The sequence below is a fragment of the Podarcis gaigeae genome, assembly GCF_964106915.1.
Source record: "Podarcis gaigeae genome assembly, chromosome: 11".
Lineage (NCBI taxonomy): Eukaryota > Metazoa > Chordata > Lepidosauria > Squamata > Lacertidae > Podarcis > Podarcis gaigeae.
The window spans coordinates 28,427,075-28,445,359 of NC_139687.1; the positions used below are offsets into that span (position 1 = coordinate 28,427,075).

Below are 18,285 nucleotides of genomic sequence, written 5' to 3' on the forward strand. Positions count from 1 at the left end.
CTGCCTTGAATGAGTCCCATGTTCATCATTTTAGTTTGGTACTGCGGTGTGTATAGTTCAAACCTCATACCTCTGGAATAAGTTTTAATTTGAACGTATTTTTGAAATTATATTTTAAATAAGAATTTAAAATTTCAAGAAGTATTTTTATATCATTGATATGAGTGGGAGGAATAGCATCACCATGTTTGAAAAATGATATTGAAAACTGGACCTAGCCAGTCTGTGCTGTAAGTATACATGATACCTTGTTGAACTATTAATGGACAGTCTGAATAAAATACAGGAATTCAACGTTTAAACCAGTAGAAAATGTGACAAAAACCTTGGTTATCAATCAAGTGTAGAATTGCTTAATAATCCTTAAAATTCATTTTATAAAAATATATATAATTTATAGCAAGACTATAACAAAATAAAGTTGCTTCTGAATGTGAATCCAGAAATTATATTCAAGTAATCAAAGTAGTCTTATAAACTCTCAGCGCCTAGGACTTGCCGATCGAAAGGTCGGCGGTTTGAATCCCCGCGGCGGGGTGCGCTCCCGTTGCTCGGTCCCAGCGCCTGCCAACCTAGCAGTTCAAAAGCACCTCCGGGTGCAAGTAGATAAATAGGGACCGCTTACCAGCGGGAAGGTAAATGGCGTTTCCGTGTGCGGCTCTGGCTCGCCAGAGCAGCGATGTCACGCTGGCCACGTGACCCGGAAGTGTCTCCGGACATCGCTGGCCCCTGGCCTCTTGAGTGAGATGGGCGCACAACCCCAGAGTCTGTCAAGACTGGCCCGTACGGGCAGGGGTACCTTTACCTTTATTGTGAATTTTTAAAAGATCCATGCAAAATATATTTGTAGCTTCCTGGATCCAAAGACCTTGCTAGGTGTGACTTGAGTAATTTGTACATTACACCTAATTTGCTTGACTGGGAGTTAATTCTTCTTCTTCTTGGATATTTTGTGCTATCCCTCACTTCCCATCCCAGCCTTAGGCCTGGAGCTGGAGAGGGAAGCCAAGGGTTTTGTCATCACTTTGCTCTAGGTTTAGGAAGTTCAGTGTGAGATCAAAATCAGGGCTCCACCCTTTGGAAGAAGGACATTGTCCTGGTAATCACACATTTTGGTTGGCTGCTAAAGCCAGCTAAAGTCCATGTACCCTCCATAAGAGACCTTAAGTGGTACAATTAATATTTATATAGAATTTTGGAGTTCTCAAAGTACTTGCTGAAATGGTTTATAAATGTTTCAGTAGATTCTTTTTATTGTTGATCTGCTGCAAAACTACAATATAATGTTGAATATGTCTAATGATATGGTGGCTGTGTACCGTTACTACTTTTGATATGCAATTTATATATGCAATTCTCACAATGGTATGAAACAAACAAGTCAAGACTACCTTGTGTCATTTTATATTACAATGTTGTTTCTGATTCCCTCCTGTAATGATAACAACTTGTAAACAACAGCATTTATTACTGCAAGGTACATAGCTAGCAGGCAGTGGATCAGACATACGTTTCCTGGCTAGCGTGTTGATTGCTGTTGTCACCAAGACAGTCATACTTATATATAAACTCGGCACATCATTTGAAAGCTGGATGGTGAACAGAAATCATAATTTTAGTACATATGGTATTAAAAATAAATTCTACTTTTATCTTGTCTAACTGGATTTTTACAAATATATACATATAGAAGTTCAATGAAGTAGTGTTTTAATTTTAAATGCCATTTTCATCTAATGAGTACTGACCAACTGAATAGCCTGGTCGAGACGTAATGTTAAACTTTGGTTTAGTGTTTCTGGTACTGGCCTTGGGTTTGTAAGCTCCCCTCCTCTCTGGCATAACTGCAAGAAGGAACTGGGAGCGCTTGTTTTAAAATTAAATTGAGTTTTTTCATGTCCAATCCAAAGGAACTCTAATTGGTTTAGCCTATGATTGGTGAGCAAGCTGAGGCAATTTTAACCTGGGTTCTTTCCCCTTTGCAAAGTTAGCAGATGAATTAACTTGCTGTGCTGAGTGGTAGTATATCTGACCATGCTTTGTTGTCTCCATACAAAAACTGTGACTGCATTCAGATGTAAACCATACTTTGTTGTTATGAGAAAAAACTTAGAGGTCTAACTCACACACTTCAATCCACCTCTCGTCTGGTGCAGCCACGGAAATTTCTGCTTCAGTTTTAGATTAATTGCTGTTGCCTGAACCCTAATATGTGGTTCAGATAACTACTGTAGTGGAAACAAACCAGCCTCACAGATTATGTTCTGAAGTTGGTTGGCTTCCATTAAACATAGCTAACCACAGCTTTTCAGAGCTTGCGTGACAAAGTAAACTTTAGTTACTTTAAGACGGAAGTGAATGGTTCTGCACTGGAGAAGAAGGGCGGAGGAACAAAAGTCTAAGCTCAAGACACTCTCTGTGGCTTCTTCATGTAATGTCTAATCAGCCGTTTGGTATAACAGCCAAATCAGCCCACATTGTTCTGAACTAGCAAACTTAAGGCCAGAGGCTTACAGTTCTATACTTTTTCAGGGTGTCTTAATTCGTGCAAAAAAATATGTTGCTACTATGTTCTACTTCTATGTTCCACAACCTAGATTTTTTTTACTGCTGTTTTTCCAAGCGCTCCAGCAGACTACAGGCTTAATGGTGTTATGGAAAAATCTAGATGTGCGGCTGCTCAGTCACCCAGCTTGTTGGGCAGAGCCCACGGGTCCCTGCAGAATAAAGGAAGGAGTCCAGCCACCAACCGGAGCAAATAGCTGTAGACCAAAGTTTATTGCGAAACAGGTTCAAAGAGGAATTTTGAACCCCGAGGATGGGGTGACAAGGACTTTTAAAAGTTTCTACCTTATCCCAGCATACAGCTCGTTAAGCATCATTGCTACATCAGAAAAGGGGAGGATTATACATGATTAACATAGGAGGAATGTGTTGGGGCAACAGGATATGTATTGGGAAGTACATTCTAAGCACCTACTACAAAGGGACAATAGAATTTTGGTTTGCAAGTCCAGAGGAGGAGTGCAAGTCGGGAGGAGTGCCTTTGCCCAGCAGTTGATACCTATGAGTACCTTCCTGTGAGTACGTGACCTCCCGCTGGAGGGATTATGGTGGGGACCGAGTGGTTTCCAAGGACTTGGCCAATAAAGCAAATTGGCACTGGAATGAAGGAAACTGGCAAAGGAGTTGATTTTATATGATTTTTAAAGCTAGAGAACTTTCCTGAGCTGTCAAGTCGAAAGGATACATTTATCAATAATATTTGTAACATGTAACAACTTTAAAGATGTGCTCCCCCCCCCCCCGTAATTTCTACAAGTGGAGATTCCACTAGATCAGGTATCGTCAACCTTTTCAGACCCAGGACCTATTTTTAACCCAAACATGCATTTGGGGAACCATTTCTTAATATTTTAACATATAGTTGCATGGTGGTAGTGTTCCTGTTGCAACCTACCTTGGATCAGGCGGCAATCACTAGTAGGTTCTGTTCCAATCTTAAAGATTAGTGTGAGACTACTCAGATATGAACAACAGAATAAAATAACTAAATATAGGAAATAGCTGGTTGGGGGACTCCTGTAACTCTTTCATTCTTTGCTTTGAAAATAAAGGAGGTGTTGCAAAAAGGGATAAACATAATTACTTAAATCTACCCACATCACAAAATTCTTCAGGTCTTAAATTAATGATTTGGCTCCTTAGGTGTATTGCTAACTTTAAGTAGAAGCATTTATGAATATGAAACATCCATGACATATTAAGAGCAGGAGTAACCAAAATGGTGCCCCCAAGACAAGGTTGCACTCTTACCAAGCAATGGTCAGAGATGATGGAAGTTGTAGTGCAGCAACATCTGGAGGAAGCCGTATTGGCTGCCTCTGTCTTTGAGTTTGAACCTTGGGAAGAGGAAAGCACTTCAGGTGGGTGGTTTCTGTGTCTGGAAGTTTGGTCAGTTAGTTGCCAGTTCTGGACTCCCTCTGAAAAAGCCAGTTAGTAGTTTGGGGTGTGTGTGCTCCTGGGCCCATTTTTATCTCTAGAGGTTCAGGTTGCTTCAGTGGCTAGGAGTACCTTTTGCCACCTATGTTTGGTATGCCGTCTACAGGCATTCAGGACAGGGATAAGCCTGTCCATGGTAATTCATGCGTTAGTAATCTCAATACTAGATTATTGCAATGCACGTGTAAGTGAAGCAGCCCCGGGCCATGTTTGAAAGCGAGAGCTGGTACAAAATGCTGAAACTAGAGCACTGGTGGGAGCAGGCTATCATCAGCACATAGTGCCAGTGCTTAAAAGTTTGCACTGGCAGCCATACACTATAGGGCTAAGTTAAAGGTTCTCGTATTCGTTTACAAGGGTCCATGATACCCTAAGGACCACTCAATGCTCTATATCACTTCCTAGTCATTTTTAGTGGTCCCCCATGGCTCAGACACGTGGCTCATATTCACCAGGATGTGTGTGTTCAGTATTGTAGACCTAATTCTGTGGAATTCCCTCTTGATTGGGCTCAGCCAGGCCCTCTTCCTGTTGACCTTCCGGTGCTTGGTGAATATCTTTTTTTAGTTCAGCAGGCATTTTATGAGGGTTCCCCCTCCCTGAGCTTATGTTTCATTTTAACTGACTTTATGGTGTATGAGAAATCCCTTTTGAACACTGCTTAGAAACTGCAGTATTGGTACATAACTTATTAAGATGAATAATAAATAGTTACATGAATACATAACTTTGCAAAACAGCAAATCAGATTAATAACATGGGCATCATGTATGCATTTTCTTTGTTTTTTAGAGAGCCAATCCTACTGGAACTAGCAATGCAGAATTGCCTCTGGCTGAACCCGGAATGTACCAGTTGGACATTACATTAAAAAGAGGTCATAATCTAGCAGCTCGTGATCGAAGAGGTAAGAATATATTGATCAAACACTGTTTTTACATAAAACACTCTGCAGAGGCTGGAAAGGTTAACCTACCTTGGTTAAAGTTTATACATTTTTATTTTAATATTTGTGCACTGAACATGCTACGCTTGTAACAATCTCCAGCGGAGAAGCTTTCTTGGTCTGTTGCACCAAAACCAACAAAAAGCCTTGTAATTTCTTAAAGTGCACCTTAGCCTATGATGAAGCAGCTCCTTATTTATTTATTTCATACAATTTCCACTTGAGTGTAAAAAAATTTCCTGGAAGCAGTTTACAAAAAAAGATAAAACGATAAAACTATCAATAAGAAGAATTAGCAACAACAGTTTACAACTTTCAAAAAGTTAAAATAACAGTAGACTACAAACAGATTAAAACTTGCAGCAACTGTCTAAATATCTGGGTAGGCTTGTCAACTAAAACATTTTTAGCAGGTACTAAGAAAGCCTAATATTGATCGGGAATTCCAAAGTATAGGTGCTGCCACATGGAAAGATTGCGTTCTTGCAAATGCGGAACAGGATTTATTTGGCACGTGTAACAGGTCCCCACAATTATGTAAAGGCTTCTGCTTGAATTCAAACTAAATAGGTTGAATCAAAAGTGCCTCATTTCCTGACAAATGGAGGGCATTTTTAATCCAACCTTGTATGTTGAAGGCTCTGTGATGTTGGAAACCTTTGGTTACATGAAACAACGAAAAGAAATATAAAGGTTAATAATCAAGATGGCTCCCTGTTGAAATTTAAATATGAACTGAATTTAAATTCTGGAATTCATAGGAAGATTTGATACTGTGCTTTCAGATATAGGCTGAATAGGCGCTGGGAAGAAACTAGCTCACCACAGAAAATATTAGCCCCTTTTAGATGGTCCTGAGTAGTATTTATTTTGCTGCGTCAATTTATTACTTGAATTTAGGCCAAAAAGGTTAGGCATCCCTGCATTTACCACTTCAGGATTTTTTTACAGTCTTGTTTGCATTTGATTATATATAGTAATATGACTCTTGCATTGCTATCTTACTTTGAAGTCATCTTTCTTTGGAAAAAACATCCCCCTTCTGTCTTGACTCTACACCAGCCTGTGCTATCTTGCCCTCCTCCTGCACCTTTTCTTCATTCTCCAATCCTGCAGCTTCTCCTGCCTCTGACTTTCATCTCCTGGCTGTTAAAGGCTCCCCCAGATCACTGATCCCTTCTTCCAAGTCAGACTCCAACTCTGCCTGTTCTGGACCTGGTGCCCAGTCATCAGCATCCAGTATCCTCAGTGTCTAGCCAGACCCTGATGCCCTGGCGCTTGCTTTCTAGCTATTCTGCCACCAACACCACCTGGAGAAAGTTAAAAGTGCTCCTCACCTGGGTGCCTGAAATGTAACTGGAAAGTGATGGAGTGAGGTGGTGTGCTAAGACTGAAAGCTTCAAATGGTATTTGCTTAACTCTCCTACTTTGCACTGAGTACCACTGTGAAGTCAGGAAAAAATTGCTGCTTTGAGTCTTACTTCTGGATTTTTTTGTTAATATCTGTCTTGAAACCACAGTAGCCCTCTGAATTGCTATTAAAATGGAAAAGCTATTAATGTTTGTCTCTGTAGCCTTGGATTTTCCGAATGTCACAGGCATGCAAAACATTACTTGTGAATATGTAAAATCTTATGTAAAGAACTCCTTGAACAAAAACAGTAAATCTCCTTTGAGTGGTAGTTAGATAATCCTGGTGCTCTAGGTTTCTTTTGCTTCAGAGATAATGCTTTGGGCATATAATGAGGAATAATTCAATGTGATAGTCTAGTCATCGTAATAAGCTTAACACATTCTGAATCACTTTTTATCTGTATTGCAGCAAATAACAAATTACCTCAAATAGATTTATTGCTGACCCTTGCTGAGTGGCACTGAAAGCATTATTTTGTGAATGCTGAAAAGGCAGTGCTTTGCTCCTTTTAATGCATAACCACAGAACAGGGCCTGCCAGACTGCCTAGTAAATGAAAACACTTTTATACTATGCAGTGTGTGTGTGTGTGTGTGTGTGTGTGTGTGTATAAAAATAAAAGCAGTGTTTAGATCTGAGCTGTGGAACTGAGTGTTAATTGTAGAGTGGTTCCCCACTCCAGCACCAACTCTGTAGGGTTGTTTCATAGCCCTAGGGAACCCAATGCCATCCTTTCTCTTTGCTGCCACCAGCGTATGGGTCACCTAGGGATAGGGGTGTGGGACTCCGAGTGTCTCCTCAATAATGCAGAACAGCCAGCTGAATTTCCAGGTCTCTGGCATGGCAACTCCCGCTGCCTCCTTTCTGCTTTCTCAGGCCCTTTAACAATCCGTAACATGGTACCAGCAGCCTAAGCCATGCGGAGAGTTAACAAGCCTTTGAGCGTATTCAGAAACTGCTATAGCCCAATTAAGCATTTTATTTAAAAGGAGCATATGGGAAAGGGATGTGGGGCAGGGAATGGCAGCATTGAAATAAAACACTACACCACAATATTGGTCTAACTAATCCTACACTTAATCCAAACTAAAATTGCAAGAATTTACACACTGTGGTTGTCTCTGGCGCAGGCAGCTTCAAACATCAGTTGCAGGTTGGGAGTTTGAGAGGGACAAAGTAATATGGCCACCATTTTAAAGGATTTATTACCCATATTGGTTTGGAAAGGCAGCTGGTTGATTCCTGCCAGATGCCAAGTCAGGTAGAAGGGAACTGATACCATTTGAGGAGTGGGAATTGGTAGACCCTCCCCTGAGAGCAGAGGAAGATAAGGAAGATGGTTATCGTGCATGGACATTACCACCAGTTTTCCCCATCTACCTGCTAAACAGACTTAATAACCTGCGGGTGTGACTTTGCTTACCTATAATGGAAGCTGGATGTCCTTAAAATGACAGAGTAGGGGACATCAGAAGTACTCAAGAGGCACTGGAGATACCTAGCATTGGTGTGAGATGAGAGATGCAGTAGTAAGGCTTGGCTAGGTGGTTAGAGGACAAGAAGGAAGAAAACATGGATTCATAATGGGCAAAGTCAGCGAACTCTCATGTTCTCCTGAATCATTTGGCTATATAATAGGAGAGAAAAAAGGTACTGAATGGAAGCATTCAGTACTGCTACTTAATGTGCTAGGGAGGTGGGTGGGAGAGACTAATACCGTATTAGGAAAGCAAGCAATTATTGTAAATAATTTTGATAATAGGGATGAACTGATTTGCAAACAGTGATTTCGTATGATAAATGATTTCTACACTTGTTGGTTTTGATTTCTTCTTACCCCTCTGGAGTCTGTAGTGCGTTTTGTGCCATTACAGAGGTTCGTGCTTCTGCAGTTGTGTCACGTTTTATTACGGTGTGCCTTTGAAGTGGCTTCACGCTTATCCTAGGTGATGTCATTCCAGCAAAATTACTATCCTGCAAGTAGTAGTTTTCTCTGTGATAAGTTAGGATTAAAATATGAACAAGTGTCTGGGGACCCATCAATTTCTGTCAATTGGAACCTGCAGTTTCCCTTCCTATTCTTCTGAACCAATTGCCACTGGAAGTCGGCCCATATAATTGAGACGAGACCTGGATTTTATTCAATGGTTTCTATTTGACAACTTGAAACGATTGCTCTGAGAGTAATAAACACTGCATATTTGAAGTATAAAAATTGGCATGAAATCTGAGAGCTCAGGTGTATGTTAAAGGAATTGTACCAGTCATAAGAAGGATGGTGGCACTTAACAAACCTTCGATAAGAAGGTCTTGTAGAAGTTGATAGAGTAAGGTAGAATAATTTTGTTCTTTGAAAACTGAGTTGAATAACAAAGGGATGCATAATGTCAGGTGGCAAATGCGTTATTCTTATTACAGGTTAAGAGCTTATTTGCATGAAAAAATCCATACTGAAAGATATTTAAGATATTTCAGTTTCTCTTCTGTATGATTTTTGTAAGCAGATATGTTCAGTGGAACTTGCAGATCATATTTGGTAGGTATTATAGAGTATAGGGACACGGGTGGCGCTGTGGTCTAAACCACTGAGCCTAGGGCTTGTCGATCAGAAGGTCTGCTGTTCGAATCCCCACGACGGGGTGAGCTTCCGTTGCTCGGTCCCAGCTTCTGCCAACCTAGCAGTTCGAAAGCATGTCAAAGTGCAAGTAGATAAATAGGTACCACTCCAGCAGGAAAGTAAACGGCGTTTCCGTGCGCTGCTCTGGTTTCGCCAGAAGCGGCTGAGTCATGCTGGCCACATGACCCGGAAAAACTGTCTGCGGACAAACGTCTGCTTCCTTGGCCAGTAAAGTGAGATGAGCGCTCAAACCCCAGAGTCGTTCGTGACTGGACTTAACTATCAGGGGTCCTTTACCCTAACTTTTTTTATAGAATCATAGAGTTAGGAGGGGTCCCAAGGATCATCTAGTCCAACCCCCTGCAGTGCAGGAATCTCAACTAAAGCATGCACGCAGAAGGATATAAGAGTGGCAATTGACATTAAATTAGAATACGTGACCCACCCCAGTTTTTTTTTATGCTAGTACAAATGGAATAACAGGTTGTGGCAGGCATGGTAATTTTCATGCAAAGCAGCTGGTCTAATGTTGACTATAGATTTGTCTTTATTTTAATGCAATGTTGTATTAAGAAACCCCCATCTCCTTTGTACAAGATTGTAGTCTGTAACTGAGGTATCTGTTATAACGGGAAAATACTGCCACCATGTGCCCAGACCTGTTGTTGCTGCTGTAACTATTGTAGCAAGCTGAAAAAGACTTGCACTATTTAAAAACAGCAGTGTGTTAGAAAGCTAGACCTTTTGTGTGTGCATTCAAGTTAGTATACTTAGTTCACTGGTTCTGCTTATGTGCACTTTGAATTAGTATGGAAATGTGTTTCAGGTAATTTAATTCATAGGGTATACTTGTTAAATGTCTTTTATGTGCAAATCCTTTAATCTAGAATTTAGCATTTTATGGACAAAGTCACACGGCGAAAGCCATACACTTAACATGTAGTTTTACTTGGGTCTAGATTCTGGCAGTTCCCTCATTGTGAGCAGTGAGGTTCCTGGAAGCCAGGCAGAGGGCTTGCCCTGTAAAACGCCCTCCTGTCAGATGTCAAGGGAATAAACAACTATCTGACTTTTAGGAGACATCTAAAGGCAACCCTCTTTAGGGAAGTTTTTAATGATTGATGCTTTACTGTGGTTTTAAATAGTTGGAAGCTGCTCAGAGTGGCTGTGGCAACCCAGTCAGATAGGTGGCATATAAATTGTTGTTGTAGTAGTTATCATCATCATCATCACCATCTGCTGCTGCTGCACTTGCTAGTTTTTTAAAAAAGATAAGGAGTGCCATCTTGTTTTAAGGTTTTTCTTATAACTTTCAGAAATCATGTAGTTGTCGTACATAATCTTGATTTTTGTTTCAGGGACAAGTGATCCATATGTCAAGTTTAAAATTGGTGGAAAAGAAGTGTTTAGAAGCAAAACTATCCATAAGAATCTTAACCCTGTATGGGAAGAAAAAACTTCAATCATGATTGAACATTTAAGGGAACAACTGTACATAAAGGTGAGCTACATGTGATTCTCCTTAAAAACAGGTAAGTACAATGTTGTTGTATCACTCCACGCAGTGCTGTAGTTTTTCAATGGAATGTTATACAGCTTGATATTGCCATAATAGAAATTCAAGTTATGAAAATATATCATAAAAATGCTTATGAAATTTATAATGTTGTGCCCTGCCAATTCTCATAACTGTTCAGAACTAAAATATCTGGTGCATTCTTTGAAACATAGGCCAGTGTTGTGCTTTGTTGTTGTTGTTGTTTAGTCATTTAGTCGTGTCCGACTCTTCGTGGCCCCATGGACCAGAGCACGCCAGGCACTCCTGTCTTCCACTGCCTCCCGCAGTTTGGAAATGTTTGTATCTTCGAGAACACTGGCCAACCATCTCGTGATCTGTTGTCCCCTTCTCCTTGTGCCCTCCATCTTTCCCAACATCAGAGTCTTTTCCAGGGAGTCTTCTCTTCTCATGAGGTGGCCAAAGTATTGGAGTCTCAGCTTCAGGATCTGTCCTTCCAGTGAACACTCAGGGCTGATTTCCTTAAGAATGGATAGGTTTGATCTTCTTGCAGTCCATGGGACTCTCAAGAGTCTCCTCCAGCACCAAGTGTTGTGCTATCCAGACATAAAAGGGAATGGCAAAATAGAAATGTAAACCCCAATGAGGACAGTATACAAATAGACCTAACGTCCAAAACAGTTTGAGACATCACTGATTTTGTAGTTGGGATATTCCATCAGAGGATCTCCTTGTATAAGTATATAAGAAAAGCCTGCAGGATCAGGCCAATGGGCCATCAAGTCCAGTATCCTGTTCTCACAGTGGCTGACCCAATGCCTATGGAACCCCCCAAGCAGGACCTGAACGCAACAGCACTCTTCCCACTTGTGAGTCCTAGAAAATGCTTCTGATAGAAGAGGTAGAACATAGCCTTCATGGTTAAAAGTCATTGATATGTATAGGCAGGGTTGATGCGTTATGTTGTATAATGTTTGCTTTCGCTAATATTCTCAAGTAATTGTTAATGGAATCCCCAACATTGAGAAATGCTATTTCTTTTGTTCACCTTAGGTCTTTGATTATGATTTTGGGCTTCAAGATGACTTCATGGGATCAGCGTTTTTGGATCTTGGCTCACTAGAGCAAAATAGGTACCATGTTGTAAAGCTACTGAAGTAGATAATGATGTTTTGGGCAAGATTGGAGACAAAGATCTAAGCAATGCTACACTGACGGTGTTATCACCAGTTACTGTTGTTGTGAATGGACACCCAATACATTTTAATTTTTTTAAATGAATTTTCATAGACCCATCGTTTCATTGCCATCTTGCACCACTTTTCTCTATACCTATGTGTGTATATATTAGGGGTGTGAACTGGCCACAAGATTAGGTTTGGACTGCAAGTTAAGTTTTCAGAAACAGCTTGTTTTGGATTAAGGTGCTCTGCAGGCTGCCCAGTTTAGCTCAAGGTCTGTCCAAATTCACATAAAGCCTTGTTCTTGCTCCCTTTCCCTAGAAGGTCTCTGACCAGGGATGTGTCAGTGCTCCTGGAAGAAGAGGCAGCTATCTAAAAACAAGGGAGGTAGAGTTGCAGCTGTGTAATGGTCTTCTTGCTGTCTCCACCAAACATAGTTGAGATGCAGTGAATCCTCCCTCTCCTTTTGACAGGATGGAGATCAAGTGCTGTGTATTGCATGGAACTTCTGTTTCCCCACCTTAGTAGTTTTGCAAACCTAGCTGATAGCTTACAGGCAGATGGTAGCAACAGGCACACCATTCTTGTCCCTTTTTAAACTGTATGACCTAATGGAGGCAATATGATGAAACATTTTATTTTTTTCCGTTTCTAAACTTGGTTTCCTAGATCAACGGAAGTTACGTTGAGTCTAAAGGATCCACATTATGCTGACCAAGATCTTGGAACTATATTATTGTCTGTATTGCTGACACCAAAAGAACAGCAACGGGAAGGGGTAAGTGTGGATTGAAACAAATTGTGTAGCTTCCCCCCTTTCCTAATGGGAAGTGTATCACTTTTGCAATGTTTCCATCAGTGAGCATTATTAAATGAAGCCATTTTCTTGTGGGTTTTTATATATTATTCCCCAGTAAATATTGAAGGCTACTGATCAGTTTTTGGATGCATTTGACTACCGATGCCTTGCTCTGGGTCAGCCCCTCCGGATAATGATATTGGTACAGATGGGATTTTGATAGAATGCAAACATACAGTGGATTCACTCAGAATTTATTAAAGATAAAGAATTTTGGATCTAGTGCTGTGGTGTTCAAACTGCAACATTTCAGTCCAATTATAGTAAAACCTTACACAGTTATGAAAACTAGTCAGCTAATTAGTTCTGTGTAGAGCTTAGCTGCTGAAACAGGCATTTATTTGGAGTCAGTAATGTTGTTATTATGCCAGAACATTCCTGGACATAGGGCATAAGTGTAGTCAGGAGCTAGAATTTGAGTATCGGTAAAAGCACCAAGAATAAATATATGAAATGTATTTCCAAGAGCACAATTTTAAGTCTAATGTAGCCAGTAAAGGCTTAACATTTTCTTAAAACACAAATCAAATCGAAATCGCTTTTCATACATTGCCACTCTATACCTATGGTTTGGAAACCCAGTACCAAGTCAGTGCTATGATTTGTTTCTTCTTGCTTGGCAAAGGGAAGAGCAGGTTAGCTGCAGTTTGAGCAGTATGCACTAGCATGCTGCTCTTTCATGGTAAGCCATAGTTTCTTTCAGACAGTGGCTTTTCTGATAAGCTTTATTGTAATGTGCAAAAGCTTCCTTAATGTGAATTAGCATGGGATTTCAACGTTCAAACTGAAGTGTTGCTATTTGGAGTTGTGATGTTAAGTACTCAAATAAGTGTCTACAAATACATGATGATTCACTTACTACCTCTGCAGATATAAAACCAAATTGTCCAAATTGCAGGTTATTTTATAGAGTTCATTTTTACCAAATTGCCTAGAAATTCAAGAGAGCAACATTTCTTAGTGAATTTTTCTTTTACCCCTTGAGATGAATTGCAGGTTTGTGTGCTGGAGTTTTTGCAACCCCAGCTCATCTTTTCAAAACTTGGCTACGTTTTTGTTGTTGCAGTATATTGGAATTGGAAATATGTAACATGGGAAAGCTTTTGTGAGATGTTTAGCATTCTGTCCTGCACTCTAAAACATTAGGTTTACTGTGGCTGTCATTTGTGGACTGTAATAAATCTTTAAAATCCCTCTAGCTATATCGTGTAGTCAAACATTTTTTAATGGCAGCTTGAGAACAGTTTCAGGAGGCCCTGTTTTACATGTAGTATATTCCTAGATATGTCTACTCAGAATCAATCACATTGAGCTTAATTGGGCTTAAAAGGGACGTGGGTGGCGCTGTGGTCTAAACCACTGAGCCTCTTGGGCTTGCTGATCAAAACGTTGGAAGCTTGAATCGGTGCACTGGGGTGAGCTCCCATTACTCTGTCCCAGCTTCTGCCAATCTAGCAGTTTGAAAGTATACCAGTGCAAGTAGATAAATAGGTACTGCTGCAGCGGGAAGGTAAATGGTGTTTCCATGTGTTCTGGCTCCCGTTATGGTGTTCCATTGCACCAGAAGCGGTTTAGTTATGCAGGCCACATGACCCAGAAGGCTGTCTGTGGGCAAACACTGGCTCTCTTGTCCTGAAGCGAGATGAGCACCACACCTCATAGTGTGGACTTTGACTGGACTTAACCATCCAGGGGTCCTCTACCTATTTACCTTTTACCTTAATTGGGCTTATTCCCAAGTATGTGGGTATAAGAGTGCTGCCTTTAATATATGTGGGAGGAGAAGAAAGTTAAAATTTATTTGATGGGTGCAAAACGCTAGAAATTGATGTATGAGACCTAGCTAACTGGATGGATTTTGGTGCAGTTAGTTTGTTGTGTAGCATGATGAAATGTTTAAGCAGTGTTCTGTAAGTCAGTCAGTGTGGAAATAAGGATGTATCATACAGCAATGATAAATTAAAAATAGATGCTGTATTACATAAGAACAGTTTAGCAAGCTTTCTAAGCTCTGTATTCCTTTTGATGACTATTATTTTATATGTTATATTAAAAATTGAAACTCAAAACCAATAATATGTTTTTGGGGGGGAAAGTATTTCTAAAGTAGACCTGAGTTAAACTTGGCAAATAACCTATTTTACTGTTGGTGCCATTACATACACTGAAATTTCCCTTTCTTTCTGGTCTCAGTCTTCCATGCAACATCTTCATGTTCACAGGCTGCTCAGATATTCTATTGATTTACTCTGTTTGAAATACCACATACTTTGCATTTCACATAGGAGACACCTCATTTTCAAGCGGAAAGCTTGGTTTACTAAAGATGGTAATTAGTAGCAAAGGAATGCACTTAAACACTGTAGGACAACATCCATCCTCTGGTTCAGAGGTTGCAAACTATGGTTTGTGAGGTTATTTCGGGTGGTCTGTGATGTATCTGTAAAAAAAAAAAAAGATGGCTTGTATTTAATTTGAAAAGTTTTAAAGTCAGTTGGCTCAGTTGTTGATGTTAAGGCAGAGGGCCTTCTCGGTAGTGGCACCCGCCCTGTGGAACGCCCTCCCACCAGATGTCAAGGAAATAAACCACTACTTGATTTTTAGAAGACATCTGGAGGCAGCCCTGTTTAGGGAAGCTTTTAATGTTTGATGCTTTGTTGTATTTTTAATATCCTGTTGGAAGCCACCCAGAGTGGCTAGGGTGGCCCGGCCAGATGGGCGGGGTATCAGTAATAAATAATAATTGCAACATACAGGCAAGGAGCATATTTGTTTTATCTGTTTTACTTTTATGTGGGCTTAGAAGCCATATATTTTAATTGGAGGACAGGCACATACTTTGCTGCCTCCATTGCATCCTCAGTGTACCGTCCAGCAGAACCTTTCCAGGTACTGCAGGACCTCTTACAGTCTGGTCCAAATGAGGTGGTAGAACTGATGGTAGCTCAATGTGACACGTTTGCAAAGCATTTTGAGGACAATGCATCCACTTGCCTCCACCACAATCCTGGCTCTGCTATTCAGCAGATGAATCTCAAGGGTTGTCCAGAGCACTCTCTAGTCCTGTTGCATTGGATGAGTTCAGTTAGTAAGGCTCAAGAATGTGGCCAAAGTTCTTGGATCGGTCAAGGTGACCACTTGTGCTATGGATCCCTGCCCCTCTTGGCTGATAAAAACTAGTAGGGAGCGCATAGATAGTTGGGCCAGGGAGGTGATTAATGTCACCTTGCCAAAGGGGGTGGTCCCTGCCTGCTTGAAGGAGGCTGTAGTAAAACCACTCCTCAAGAAACCCTCCCTGGATTCAGAAAATCTAAGTTAACTACTGGCCAGTTGCCAGTCTCTCCTTCTTGGGAAAGGTTCTTGAATGGGTGCCCATGGACCTAGATACAGGCACTCTTGGAGATAACTGATTTTCAAGATCCATTTCACTTGAGATCACGCTCAATCTATAATCCTCTTATTTTAGAGTATAACACGTTGGGCTGTTTGTTTCTCTAGAAGTACCACTGAATTATAGCATTGGTCTGTGGGAGGGAGTTGTAATGATTTTTAAAGGACTTAATTGGATGCAGGGCAGAACGAATGTGAAAAATATGTGCAAAGTTTGTAGCATGGTTTCTTGTGATGTATAACTGGTTTAGTAAAACTTTGTGTTTGTTTTAGAACTAGCAAATCCTCAGTGGAGAGCTGAATGTAGATTTGGATCTAGTGTTTAAGGTACATACTTTGGCAATGCCTACCTATAGTAAATTCTGGTCTGCAAAGAAAAACCTCATGTTGCTCAGTTTATTTAGGGTTCTACCAACCTATTAGCATTTGAGAGGTCAATATGTTATCTCTATAATTCTAGTATTTGTGCAATTTCTTTCCTAATTTGGTTTATCGTAGCTTAGTTGCAGTAGCACTAGTTCCAATAATTCTCAATTGGATGTCTGGTTTTGCTTAAGTAGTATGAACACCAAGAAGATCCAAAAGGTATCTTTCTATTTGGATTGACTAATCTGTCCATTAAAAAATTGGTAAATTCCAGAGGGAATAAACTATTGTTTCTAATTAAGCAATGGAAGTAAAATAGGGAATAATGAACATACAATCTAAACTATTAAAGCTACTATCCTATGCACACTTACTTGGGAGTAAATCCCACTTAATTTAGCTGGAGTTACTTCTGAGTAGGTATGTATAGGATTGCACTGCAAATCTGGTAAGCAAAAAAAAAAAAAGATGTATTCACTGTATGTTATATATTGTTTATTGTTAACTAACATGTTTCTATATGTAAGAATAATGCATGGCATGCATTGTACTATTGCATGTACTGTTTATAGCTGTGTATTGTTTTTGATTTGCTTATGCATACTTGTGTCTATTATGTGCATACTTTGCTAAAATGAGTGCATGAGTGGGGTTTTTTTGTTTCATGTGTTGGTTGTTTAGCAGAGTTCAGTGCAAAGATTTCATCACTGGAGAACTCGTAGATTAACAGTGAGTTCATTTGAGCAGCTTGCTGTCTTATCTTCTAGACCTATAATCTGCTTGATTAGCGTTAGAAGATATAAAATCCTCAGAAACATATGAGTGATACCTTAAATCCTGGGATATAACTAATTCAGCGCCACTGCATCTCCCAAACATTAAAGGGATTTTCCCCTTGAAAAGGGGAATTCAAGCTGTTGCATAATTTTGGAAGGGGAAAAAAAAGTGATGCGATCCTTATTGAGGAGTGCCAGCCTTAAATCCAACACCTCTAAAATACATTTAATGTATTTATTTCTATACCATTTACAGGCTCTCAAAGTGGCTTGCATTAATATGTCAGTACAGGGCTGAATCCAAGGCAAGCATAATGGAACTTTTATTCCTTTTCACTCCTCTTCCCCCCCCCCCCCGCACCATCTCCAGAACTGCTCCAGAAGGTTGGAGAAACCCCAAGAACAGATTTGGAGGGCATGTAGAGTGGGAGAGAGGGAAGAGGAAGTTGCATTGCACTCATAAAAGTGATTACTGCTTATGCACTGGATATAACCCAGTACCTTGAAATGTACTGTTGCAAGCCACCCCAATCTCGTGAGTGGTGCAAGATTCCAGGTTTTCCAGCGCTTACCCAGAGTGTTGGTTTCTTTTTGGAATGAGGCACAGCAGAGACTGTGGAATTTTTAGGATACATGGTTTGTTTACACATATAAACAACCTGAGCATACAGTGGTGGGATTCACAGCATTAAGGTTCTTGTTTCTCCCATGGCCATAGCCTTGGATTCCAACAGACATCAAATATTGCTGTGTTTGTCTTCTACTTGCTCCTCTTCTTCTAGGTCACATCACTGCAAAACTCTGTACTCCAAATTCTGGCTTTGTCTGTTGAGGGAGGAGTTAAAACAAAATGTTTTGGCTCTGAAGTTTCCTTGACTATTACTACAGCGTTTCTCTAATTATATTCAAGTAATCATCATATGTTTCTGTTGTTAAAATGCAAATTAATATTATCAAGGCTGAAATAGAATTAGATTCCTAGCTAGGCTACAGGCTTCATTATTCACCTGTATTATGGTTTGCAAACCTATCCAAGCCAATGACCATTACTTTAATCAGCTAAAGTGTCATCCTATGTGATGTACTTCCATTGATTTAACTAAAGACACTCTCTGTAATACGTACTAACCCTAATTGTCTACAGTGATTGTTCAAATTCAGTGCTTTAACTAATTTACTTTTCTGTAAATTTTTGGCAAATAATATATCGAAGTATAAA

At 40.1% G+C, this 18,285-nt stretch overlaps 1 protein-coding gene across 14 annotated transcripts in view; it reads left to right on the forward strand.

Moving 5' to 3' along the window:
* MCTP1 (multiple C2 and transmembrane domain containing 1) overlaps window positions 1-18,285 on the forward strand; it is a 169,891-nt gene that overhangs the window by 44,033 nt on the left and 107,573 nt on the right. For 9 of the 14 annotated variants that reach the window (XM_083703136.1, XM_083703139.1, XM_083703138.1 and 6 more), the window contains exons 2-5: window positions 4,795-4,909; window positions 10,337-10,479; window positions 11,548-11,627; window positions 12,345-12,453. In XM_083703136.1, the coding sequence (XP_083559262.1) occupies window positions 4,795-4,909; window positions 10,337-10,479; window positions 11,548-11,627; window positions 12,345-12,453 (447 nt within the window). Of the gene's footprint in view, window positions 1-4,794; window positions 4,910-10,336; window positions 10,480-11,547; window positions 11,628-12,344; window positions 12,454-16,971; window positions 17,020-18,285 lie in introns of all 14 variants that reach the window. The other 5 variants (XM_083703130.1, XM_083703137.1, XM_083703141.1 and 2 more) reach the window with 1 other exon arrangement.